We start from the raw sequence: 12,378 nt of genomic DNA on the forward strand, positions 1-12,378 counted from the left end.
CTTTGCACAAACAAGGGGGCTCCTGGGAGCTGGCCCTGCTCCTCCTCTGGCCTCCAGGCTCTGACTGTCACTCCTTGTCCTCCATTCCTGCTGCCACATCTCATGATGGCTGAGAACCACCAGGGGCTGCAGGAGGAAGGAGACATGTCTGACAGCTCAGGGAATGTTACTTTCACTTCTCTTTTCCTTGATTGGGTGGAGCCTTCTCAGGGAGAGTCAGTTCACAAGCTTCCTGCTCAGGACTCCAGCCTCCCTGCAATCAAGAGGGAGAGGAGGGGTCAGAATCCAGTCAGTTCCTGGGACAGAACCATGGCCAGTGGGGGCAGCGAACTCAGCACCAGGTCAGTCTACCTCCTTTAAGTTTCCCTCTGGCCATGTTGCTGCTTTAGAGGCTGTTATTAGATACCTTAACCTAGATAAGAACCGTCACACACAATGTAATGAAATGCAGGAATCTGTAATGAGTAACCGGGTTTTTAAACTGCTGCAGGACAGCTACTGGCATGAATTTAGCTTTCTACACTCACAGGACTCTTGTTTCACAACGGCTGCTCAGCTGGCAGGCCCATCTGGTCTCAGCTGTCCTTTCTGACGCTTTGAGGCAGTGATTGTTATTTTCTCGTGATCTCTGAACCGTCTGATTTCCTTCTGGCCTCCTGCACCTTCACTCAGGCTGTTTCAAAGAAGGTGCTTTAGAAAATATAAAATTCAGGATAAACATATGACTTGTTTGCACACACTGAGAGCTGTGGTCTCGTACGTGACCTGGGGATGTGTCAACTCCGGGCCAAGTCCCATTTCTGGGTTTGGTTCGGGGTTCTTCCTCGACCTATCTCTTTTTTAAACATTTTTTTTAAATTATTAGTTTCAGGTGTACGAAAGAACATAGTAGTTAGACATTTACACAGCTCACAAAGTGATAACCCCAATATGCCTATTACCTATCAGACACTGTACATAGCCATTAGAATATTATTGACTATACTTCCCATATGTACCTCACATCCCAGTAAGTCTTCTACAACCCAAAACTGCACTTCCCAATCCCTCCACCCTTCCCACCCAGCCCCGCAATCACCTCCCATTTAGCAACCACCAGGCTGCTCCCTGTATCTATGGGTCTGTTTCTGTTTTGTTTGTTTGTTTATTTTGTTTTTTAGACTCCACATGTAAGTGAGGTCATATGGTATTTGTCTTTCTCTGTCTGACTTATTTCACTTAGTATAATCTTGATCAAAGGAGTAAAAAGAATAGAAAGGACACTAAAGACTAGTGCAGGCTGAGTATTTTCATTTTTATTTTGATTTTCTTCTCTGGGTTATACCTCTGACAAGGAAAAGGCTAATCCTGTCCCTATCCCCCTCCCATCTGGCAACCATCAAAGTGTTCTCTGTATCTTTGAGTTTGTTTCTGTTTTGTTTGTTTAATTTGTTCTTTAGATTCCATATATAAGCAAAATCACATTGCATCTGTCTTTCTCTGTTTAATATACTCCACTCAGCACAATACCTTCCAGGTCCATCCATGCTGCCACAGATGGAAAGAATCCATTCTCTTCCATTGGCAAGCAATATTCCATTGTATATATGTACCACCTCCTCTTTATCCATTCTTCCATCGACAGACACCCAGGCTGCCTCCACATCTTGGTCATTGTATTGTAACAATGCTGCAATGAACATGTGGATGTACACATCCCCTCAAAGTAGCATTTTGGGTTTCTTTGGATAAATATCCAGAAGTGGGATTACTGGGTCTTTTTTGTCTCTTGTTGTAGCCTTTGTTTTAAAGTCTATTTTGTCTGGTATAAGTATTGCTACCCCTTATTTTGTTTGTTTGCTTGTTTCCATTTTCATAAAATGTCTTTACTTTCCATCCCTTTACTTTCAATATGTGTGTGTTTTTCAATCTGAATGAGTGTCTTGTAGGCAATATATGTAAGGATTTTGTTCCTTATCCATTTATCCCTCTTATGTCTTTTGATTGAAGTATTTAATTCATTTACATTGAAAGTAATTGTTGATAGATATGTAGTCATTGCATTTTATTATTCTTAATTTTTATATGTATATTTTTTTCATCTGAAAGAAGTCCCTCTAACATTCCTTGTAATACTGATTTGGAGGTGATGAACTCCTTTAGCTTTTTCTTGTCTGGGCAGCTCTTTATCTGTCTTCGATTTTAAAAAATAGCCTTGCTGGATAGAGCACTCTTCTTGATTATAGGTCTTTTCATTGCTTTGAATATTTTGTGCCAATCCCTTCTGGCCTGCAAAGTTTCTGTTGAGAAATCAGCATGACAATCTAATGGGAGCTCCCCTATAAGTTACTTGTTGCCTTTCTCTTGCTGCTTTTAGGAGTCTCTCTTTGTCTTTAACCTTTGCCATTTTAATTATAATACGTCGTGGTGTGGGCCTCTTTGGGTTTATCTTGTTTGGTACTCTCTGCACTTCCTGGTTTGTATGTCTATTTCTTTTGCCAGATTACAAAAGTTTTCAGTCATTATTTCTTCAAATAGGCTCTCAATCCCTTGCTCTCTCCTCCTTGATACACCTATCATGAAAATGTTGTTATGCTTGATATTGTCCCAGAGGTCTCTTAAAGTATCCTCACCTTTGAAAATTCTTTTTGCTTTTTGCTGTTTTAACTGGGTGTTTTCTGCTACTTGTCTTCCCAGTCGGTGATTCGGTCCTCTGCTTCATCTACTCTGCTGGTGATTCCGTCTAGTGCATTCTTCATTTCAGTTATTGTAGTCTTCACTTCTGACTTGTTCTTTTTTATGATTTCTACATTCCTTTTTATGTTTTCTATCTCTTTGTTGAAGCTCTCACTAAGTGTCTTGAGCATCCTTACAAGCATTGTTTTGAATTCTGTATCTGGTACGTTGCTTGCCTCCATTTCATTTAGTCCTTTTTCTGGAATTTTCTCTGGTTTCACTTGGGATGCATTTCTTTGTGTTCTTATTTTGGCTGTCTCTCTGTGTTTGTTTCTATGCATTAGGTAGATCTACTACATCTCCCAGTCTTGGCTGGGTGCCTTATGTAGTAGGTACCCTGTGGGACCCTGGCACACTCTCCCTAGTCACCTGAGCTGGGTGCTCCAAGAGTGTCCTTGTGTGGGTTGTGTGTGTCCTCCTTATAGTTGAGCCTTGATTGCTATTGTCACATCAGTGTGTGGGATTGACCCCCAGGCTGACTGGCTGTTGGGTTTGACCACACCCACAGCTTAGAGGCTGCTATGCAGGGGTCTTGCCTCACTGAGTGGAATTTACCCCAATGAACTCTGGTGCCTGTTAAGACCACCCTTTGTGCGCCACTTGTGGGGTTAATGCGTGGTGCTCTGCTATGGTATGAAGCCAAACTCCAAGTATGTTGGTTCTGGGGCCTCTTGGGAGGGGCTCCAGTGCAGGTGCAGGTCACCCACTGCCTGTGACTGGCTGGGGGCTACTTGGTAGGAGCTACAAAGTGATCCGTGATTGTTCACTGTCTGTGTTAAACTTGGAGGCACGTGGGAGAGGTCACACTGCAAACTGAGGATATCTGCCACCAGTACCGGGCCTGGGGTAGCTCTGCAAAAATTCAGGATATCCTGAGGCCTGCTGCCACCTGCCAGCTCCTTTAAAGTTCAGTTGCTAATAAAGCCTCATGTAGTATGCACATTGGCTGAGGCGGGGTCTCAGGGAGTCACTAGAGTGGGAAGCATTGTAGTCACCAGGTTAATGTAGATTCTGGTTTGCTTCCAGTGCTCAGCCTAGAGCTACTCAGCAAAAGTCTCAGAGCACATCAAGGCCAGTTGCCACCTGCCTGAGGCCGCAGACCCCAATAGTTTTCCAAGAAAGTGTGCAATGCGGGTGGAGCTGGCTGCTTGCCGAGAAAGTGCTTCTGGCACTGGGGAAGTTGGGTAGGGTTGGGTCCCTAGGAAGCTCACCAGAGGAATTCAGGTTCAGATTTGTCCATGTGGGAGAGGGCTGAACACAGGAAAGATGGTGCCTGCCTGCTGGCTGCACAGGTAGAGGACCCCACACAGGGAAAATTGCACCTTTCCTGCCAATCCTCACCCTGCACCCACACAACTCAGTTTCTCCTTGTATGTCTTCGATACACCCCAAGTTACTGTCCCTCCACTGTAGCCCAGGGTGCGTGTCTATGAGCGAGCGAGGCTGTGTTTAGGTCCTTTAAGACGACATCTGGTTTCCAAGAGTCTTCTATACCACTGGAACAGGAGGAATCCCCATGTTTTCATAGCCAAATGTTGTGAGGACTCCTCTTCCTGGCACCAGTACTCAAGGCTAGGGAGCTTGGTGTGGGGCTGGAGTCCCTTGCTTTTATGGGGAAAACCTACTGAGATAACCCACCCAGTTCTCAACAGCCACATGGAGGTTTGGGGCTGGCCCATGCCGCATCTCTGCCACTTTTACCAATCTCGATAGGGCTTTTTCTTTCTATCCTTAGTTATAAAACTTCTGTTCAACTAGACTTCAGATGGTTCTCCAGGTAGATTGTTTTATAATTTAGTTGCAATGTTAATGTATTCATGGAAGGAGACAGGCACAGAATTTATCTACTCCACCATCTTGGATTTTTGAGTTTGTGTTTTCTGATAAGATGTAATATACCTGTGGTTTGTCCTGATCCCAGATGAGGACATCTAGGGCTTCAACTGAGAGACTGCATTCAAGTAGTATTCTCTACTTTTCACATTTTTGTCATATTTTCACCCATTTGCTTCATGCAGTGTTAGAACTGAGAAAAGTTCTTGAGGAGAAAAACCAACTGAAATTTTAATTCTTTGAAGTCTCTAATTTTATAGTCCAACTTCAGATGCATCAAAACTTCTGTTAAGTTTCTTTGTCCTTCAGCCATAACTCTCTGCCTGGACCAAGCCCAGATTATCAGCCTTTAGCTATGTCCAGAATTGACATGTGTTCCCAGGGGACAAAGTGATTACATTTTGTAGTTAGATTATGACCCTCTTCAGTGTTTTCAACTCTCTCCCTTTATGTTCTATAGACCTCATCATAGTTATCATTGCCATTTCTGAATGGTAAGCCTGCAGATAATTCTGAGCTTTCCAAAGATTTTGACATGCTTTCTCTAGCTTCTTGGCCTGGAAAACTTTACCAAGTATCTTGATGGGGAAAGTGACTGTATGTTGGGTCCCCTTTCCTGCAGCCCTGCATGACCATCACAAACTCTTCTGTCTTCCTTGATCCCAGCCCAGATTTGACCTTGACCAAGTCCAGATTCTCATTCTCTGCTCTGTGACTAGTCTTTTCATTTTCTTAAGGAGTCTTTTGAAGCACAAATGATTAAATATTTTAAATTCTAAGTTACCGATTTTTTTTTAATTAAAATTTTTTAATTTAAAATTTAGATTATGCTTTTGGTGTTATAGCTCCTTTTTGTCTAACCCAAAGTCACAAAGACTTTTTCCTACATAGTCTTCAAAAATTGTTATCATTTTCACTTTACACGGGAACAGCTACATAATTTGTGGGATTCAGTAAAAAATGAAAGTGTTGGGAAACCTTGTTCATAAATCATGAAGAGGTCATAGGAATGGCGGCAGCGGGGCACATTTTCTGAGTTCTCCTCCGGATTTTATTACAAACGGGACATATAACCCATCAAACAACTCTTCGCTCATCACGCAGAACAGCTAAGAGACTCCTAAGAGACTCGTGTAAGGATTACTTGAAGCTGCGCAAATTGGGCGAGCAGGGGAAGAAAGAAGGGAGCGGAGAGGAAACGCGCGGTCGCGCGGTGGAATCAAGCCGGCGGCGGCGGCTGGCGGTAAACTGCAGCTCTAAAGACACAGGGAGATATAGAACACGCAGAACAGCGGGGAGACTCGTGGAGGAATTTGCCTGAAGGTGTGCGCGGATTACAAGCAGGGGAGGAGGCGGGACAGCGAAGTGGAAGCGCGCCCCCCCACCCCCACCCACGCGGAGCCGAGGCCGGCGGCGCCGGGACTACGGAACGCAGACTCCTGGAAGCGGAGCACAGGCCGTGCAGCGTTGCTTCGCGGCTCCCAGGTCGGACGGAGGCTCGTGGAAGGTTTGCTTTGAGGTGCACTAGGTGGGCGAGCGGGGGGGGGAGGAGCGTGCTCACAGAAAAAGTGGAGGGCAGCACCCGGGGCTCTAGAGTCCCACGGGAGCCCAGGGTGTGGCGGAGAGCGTAGGGTCCAGGAGGTGAGCTCTTTCCCTGCGTCCCACAGTTGATCGCTCCCGCCGGGGCGGGCAGCTCCTGGGCCCTAGGGCAGACAAAGAACTGAGACGCCACACCTGGGCCCCTCACCGCGCTTTTCGAATCCTCCCCCCGCCCTTCCAGAGACTCAAACTACCCCTAACTGAGAAACAGTGTCAGATTACAGAGGGGCGTCTGCGCTCAGGCGCTGGGAAGATTGGCAGCCGGCTCTGACCATCGGAAGAGGCTGGGAGGAGGGGATTTTCGCTGGACGAGGAGAGAGGAGACTCCCACACCCCCAGCCACCACCTTTTCAGGCCTGCGGGAGGAGTGTGAGTGGCTGGCCTGGGAGGGAGGAGACCCCTCCATCCCCAGGCCCCACCCTTTCTGGCTGGCCTGCGGCGGGGCAAGGGCAACCGCGGAAGCAATCCCTGAGTTCAGCAGTAAGCGGCAGTCGCAGCTCCCGGCTTTCAGCAGCTTAGAGATCTCCCGCCCGCCCCCTCCCACTCATCCTTGGAAGGAGGGCCCTAAGACTCAGGAGTACTGGGCACAGGGCTGTTGGAGCTACTCTCAGCGTGCATTTGTGCAGGAAAGGACAGAAACTGCATGGTCTCTCTGAAAACTGTCATCCAGACCCCTCAGCCCCTCGCATTTAAATCTACACTCCCAAATTCACTCTGGGCACCAGGTGACTAGCGATGCCTGCGCACTAGGCAGGGAACTCTTTGGCACAGCGGAGGACAACCTGGAGATCACCTGGTGGGCTTAAGCCAAGACTGGTGCTGCTTTCTGTTTTGCTTTGCTTGGTGGTCTTTATTTTTATTTATTTTTTTATTTTTTTTTATTTTTTATTTTTTATTTTTTTATTTTATTTTATTTTTTTTTCTTTCTTTCTCTTCTTTTTTTTTTCTTTTTTCTGCTTGTTGTGATTTGCTTTGTTCTGTCTTTATTTCTTTGATATCTTTGCCTATGTAGAGTGGGGATTGTCGGTTGTATTTTATTTGTGAATGTACTTGATTTGTTTTCTTTGTTGTTGTTGTTGTTGTTGTACTTGCTAACTTTATTTGTGCTGAAACTGCCCTACCAGGGCCCAGCTTAAGAGGCACAAGATTCAACATATCCAGAAGCCAACTCTGGACCAAACCAGAGTACTACCGGGTTTGACCTACAAGTCACCCACGGAAGGAGGGCCCTAAGACTCAGGAGTACTGGGCACAGGGCTGGTGGAGCTACTCTCAGTGTGCATTTGTGCAGGAAAGAACAGAAACTGCATGGTCTCTCTGAAAACTGTCATCCAGATCCCTCAGCCCCTCGCATTTAAATCTACACTCCCAAATTCACTCTGGGCACCAGGTGACTAGCGCTGCCTGTGCACTAGGCAGGGAACTCTTTGGCACAGCGGAGGACAACCCGGAGATTACCTGGTGGGCTTAAGCCAAGACTGGTGCTGCTTTCTGTTTTGCTTTGCTTGGTGATTTTTTTTTTGTTTGTTTGTTTGTTTGTTTTGTTTTGCTTTTTTGTTTTTTTGCTTTTGTTTTTGTTTTGTTTTGTGTTGTTTTGCTTTGTTCTTCTCTTTTTTCCTTTCTTTTCTTTTTCTTTTTTTTCTTTCTTTCTCTTCTTTTTTTTTCTTTTCCTTGCTTGTTGTGATTTGCTTTGTTCTGTCTTTATTTCTTTGATATCTTTGCCTATGTTGAGTGGGGATTGTCGGTTGTATTTTACATGCGAATGTACTTGATTTGTTTTCCTTGTTGTTGTTGTTGTTGTTGTACTTGGTAACTTTATTTGTGCTGAAACTGCCCTACCAGGGCCCAGATTAAGAGGCACAAGATTCAACATATCCAGAAGCCAACTCTGGACCAAACCAGAGTACTACCGGGTTTGACCTACAAGTCACCCATGGAAGGAGGGCCCTAAGACTCAGGAATACTGACCACAGGGCTGGTGGAGCTACTCTCAGCGTGCATTTGTGCAGGAAAGGACAGAAACTGCATGGTCTCTCTGAAAACTGTCATCCAGACCCCTCAGCCCCTCGCATTTAAATCTACCCTCCCAAATTCACTCTGGGCACCAGGTGACCAGCGCTGCCTGCGCAATAGGCAGGGAACTCTTTGGCACAGCGGAGGACAACCTGGAGATTACCTGGTGGGCTTAAGCTAAGACTGGTTCTGCTTTCTGTTTTGCTTTGCTTGGTACTTCCTTTTTTTTTTTTTTTTTTTTTTTTTTTTTTTTTTTCTGCTTGTAGTGATTTGCTTTGTTCTGTCATTATTGCTTTGATATCTTTGCCTATGTTGAGGGGGGATTGTCGGTTGTATTTTATTTGTGAATGTACTTGATTTGTTTTCTTTGTTGTTGTTGTTGTTGTACTTGGTAACTTGATTTGTGCTGAAACTGCCCTACCAGGGCCCAGCTTAAGAGGCACAAGATTCAACATTTTCCAGAAGCCAACTCTGGACCAAACCAGAGTACTACCGAGTTTGACCTACAAGTCACACACCCAGAGGGAATTCTCTGAAGGCACAAGAGCCCATAGAGGCCAAACCTCATTTAAGTGGCCAACCCTCACCCAGCAGAACACCCTGTGGTGAGCAGAGCCAAGTTTCACAACTAGACGGCCTAGGAGTTAAGCCCACCTACTCACAAGCAAAAAGCAATCAAAGTTCTTCTTGAACAGGACGATATACTAAACACACGAGCCTCCTGTGGAGCACATGCAGAGAAGAACGAAGTAGTCCAAGTCAAATATAAAAGACACATACTACATAAGATAACCCAGCAAGAACTAAGAGCTCTAGGGGATCTTCCTAATACATCAAAGCAAACACAGAGAGTCAGTCAGAATGGGGAGACAAAGAAACATGTCCCAAATAAAAGAACAGAAGAAACCTCCACAACTGGAACCAAATGAAGCAGAGGTAACCAACATGTCAGAGACAGAGTTCAGAACACTGGTGATAAGAATGTTTAAGGAGCTTAGAGAAGACATAAAGAAGGATATAGAAATCATAAAGAACAACCAGTTAGAGCTAAAAAAGGATGTAGAAATCTTAACGAACAACCAGCTAGAACTAAAAAACACAATTACCGAAATTAAGAACTCACTTGAAGGAATGACCAGCAGGTTAGATGAAGCAGAGGATCGAATCAGCGACTTAGAAGACAAGTTAGCAGAGATCACTCAAACTGAACAACAGAAAGAAAAAAGAATAAAAAACAATGAAGATGGGTTAAGAGACCTCTGGGATAACATCAAGCGCAACAACATGCGCATCATAGGAATACCAGAAGGCGAAGAGAAGAAGCAAGGGATTGAGAACATATTTGAGGTAATAATGTCAGAAAACTTCCCTAACCTGATGAAGGAAACCAACATACAAGCCCAGGAAGTGCAGAGAGTTCCAACCAGGATAAACCCAAACAGGCCCACACCAAGACACATTATAGTTAAAATGGCAAAGCTTAAAGACAAAGAGAGAATCTTGAAAGCAGCAAGAGAAAGGCAGAAGGTTACATACAAGGGAACTCCCATAAGACTATCAAATGACTTTTCTACAGAAACATTGAAGGCAAGGAGGGAGTGGCAGGAGATACTCAAAGTGATGGAACACAAAGGCCTACAACCTAGATTGCTTTATCCAGCAAGGCTATCATTTAAAGTTGATGGAGAGATAAAGAGCTTCCCAGAAAAGAACAAACTGAAAGAATTTATGACAACCAAGCCAGCATTGCAAGAAATACTAAAAGGACTTCTGTAAATAGAAGAAAGATGAAAACAATTTACTACAAATCTAAAAATGGCAATAACTATGTACCTATCAGTAATCACTTTAAATGTAAATGGATTAAATGCTCCAATCAAGAGACATAGGGTGGCTGAGTGGATAAGGAAACAAGACCCTTGTATATGCTGTATACAAGAGACTCATTTCAGATCAAAAGACACACACAGGCTGAAAGTGAAGGGTTGGAGTAACATATTTCATGCAAATGGAAGCAAAAAAAAAGCTGGAGTTGCAATACTTATATCTGACAAAATAGACTTTAAAATGAAAAAAATATTAAAAGACAAAGATGGGCACTATATAATAATAAAGGGATCAATCCGACAAGAGGACATAACCCTAGTAAACATCTATGCACCTAACATAGGAGCACCTAAATATATAAAACAGGTACTGATGGACATAAAGACAGAGATCAACAGCAACACTATCATAGTAGGGGACTTCAACACACCTCTGACAACAAGGGACAGGTCCTCCAGACAGAAAATCAATATGGAAACAACAGCCTTAAATGATACTTTGGAGCAGTTGGACTTAATTGATATTTTCAGAGCATTTCACCCCAATGCTGCAGAATACACGTTCTTCTCAAGTGCTCATGGAACATTTTCTAAAATAGATCATATGTTAGGACACAAGACAAGCCTCGATAAATTTAAGAAAATTGAAATCATACCAATTGTCTTCTCTGACCACAGTGCTATGAAATTAGAAATGAACTACAGGGGAAAAAAACCAGGAAGATACACCAATTCATGGAGGCTGAATAACATGTTGCTAAATAATGAATGGGTCAAGCAGCAGATCAAAGAAGAAATCAAAAGATATCTTGAGACAAATGAGAATGAGAACACGACGACCCAAAATCTATGGGATGCTGCGAAAGCAGTCCTAAGAGGGAAGTTCATAGCACTGCAGGCCTACCTAAAGAAACAAGAAACATCACTAATTGACAGTTTATCTTCACACTTAAGGGATCTGGAAAAAGAACAGCAAAATAAACCCAAAGGGAGCACAAGGAAGGAGATAATAAGGATCAGAGCAGAAATAAATGAAATAGAAACCAGAAAAACAATACAAAAGATCAATGAATCCAAGAGTTGGTTCTTAGAGAAGATAAACAAAATTGACAAACCTTTAGCCAGACTCATTAAAAAAAGGAGAGAGAGGACCCAAATTAATAAAATCAGAAATGAAAGAGGAGAAGTGACAACAGACACCACAGAAATACAAAAAATTGTAAGAAATTACTATGAGCAACTATATGCCAACAAATTTGACAACCTTGAAGAAATGGACAATTTTCTAGAGGCGCACAACCTTCCAAAGCTAACTCAAGAAGAAACAGAAAGCCTGAACAGTCTGATTACCACCAGGGAAATTGAATCAGTAATCAATAATCTCCCAACAAACAAAAGCCCTGGACCAGATGGCTTTACAGGTGAATTTTTCAAAACGTTCAAAAAAGAATTATCACCTATTCTCCTCAAGCTCTTCCAAAAAATCCAGAAGGAAGGAAGACTCCCAAACACTTTTTACGAAGCCACTATCACCCTGATCCCAAAAGCAGACAAAGACACCACAAAGAAAGAAAACTACAGGCCGATATCTCTAATGAACATAGATGCAAAAATTCTCAACAAATTATTAGCAAACAGAATTCAGCAATACATTAAAAAGATCATACACCATGATCAAGTGGGATTCATCCCTGGTATGCAGGGGTGGTTCAACATCCGCAAATCAATTAATGTGATACACCACATTAACAAAATGAAAAATAAAAATCACATGATCATATCAATAGATGCAGAAAAAGCATTTGATAAAATACAGCAACCTTTTATGATAAAAACCCTTAAGAAAGTGGGAATAGAGGGATCATATCTTAACATAATAAAGGCCATATATGACAAACCCACAGCTAACATCATACTCAATGGGGAAAAGCTAAAACCATTCCCCCTAAGATCAGGAACAAGACAAGGTTGCCCACTTTCTCCACTTCTATTCAACATAGTGCTGGAAGTTCTAGCCACAGCAATCAGACAAGAGAAAGAAATAAAAGGCATCCAAATTGGTAAGGAGGAAGTAAAATTATCATTATATGCAGATGATATGATACTATATATAGAGAACCCTAAAGACTCCACCAAGAAACTATTAGAACTGATAGATGAATTTAGTAAAGTAGCAGGATATAAAATTAATATTCGGAAATCAGTTGCATTTGTATATACCAATGATAAAATAGCAGAAGGAGAAATTAAAAAAACAATTCCATTTACAATTGCTCCAAAGACTATAAAATATCTGGGAATAAATCTAACCAAAGATGTAAAGGATCTGTACTCAGAAAATTATACAACACTGAAGAAAGAAATGAAAGAAGACATAAATAGATGGAAACAC

At 42.9% G+C, this 12,378-nt stretch overlaps 1 protein-coding gene across 3 annotated transcripts in view; it reads left to right on the plus strand.

Annotated features, from left to right (window-relative positions):
* The first annotated feature begins 207 nt into the window (after positions 1–207).
* Positions 208–12,378, plus strand: part of LOC308499174 (nuclear body protein SP140-like protein) — a 47,281-nt gene continuing 35,110 nt past the window's right edge. For 2 of the 3 annotated variants that reach the window (XM_081052138.1, XM_081052137.1), the window contains exon 1: positions 225–341. In XM_081052138.1, coding sequence (XP_080908264.1) covers positions 310–341 — 32 coding nt within the window. In that variant the 5' untranslated portion in view covers positions 225–309. Of the gene's footprint in view, positions 342–12,378 lie in introns of all 3 variants that reach the window. The other variant, XM_081052136.1, reaches the window with a different exon arrangement.

Source organism: Rhinolophus hipposideros, assembly GCF_964194185.1.
Source record: "Rhinolophus hipposideros genome assembly, chromosome: 6".
Classification (NCBI taxonomy): domain Eukaryota; kingdom Metazoa; phylum Chordata; class Mammalia; order Chiroptera; family Rhinolophidae; genus Rhinolophus; species Rhinolophus hipposideros.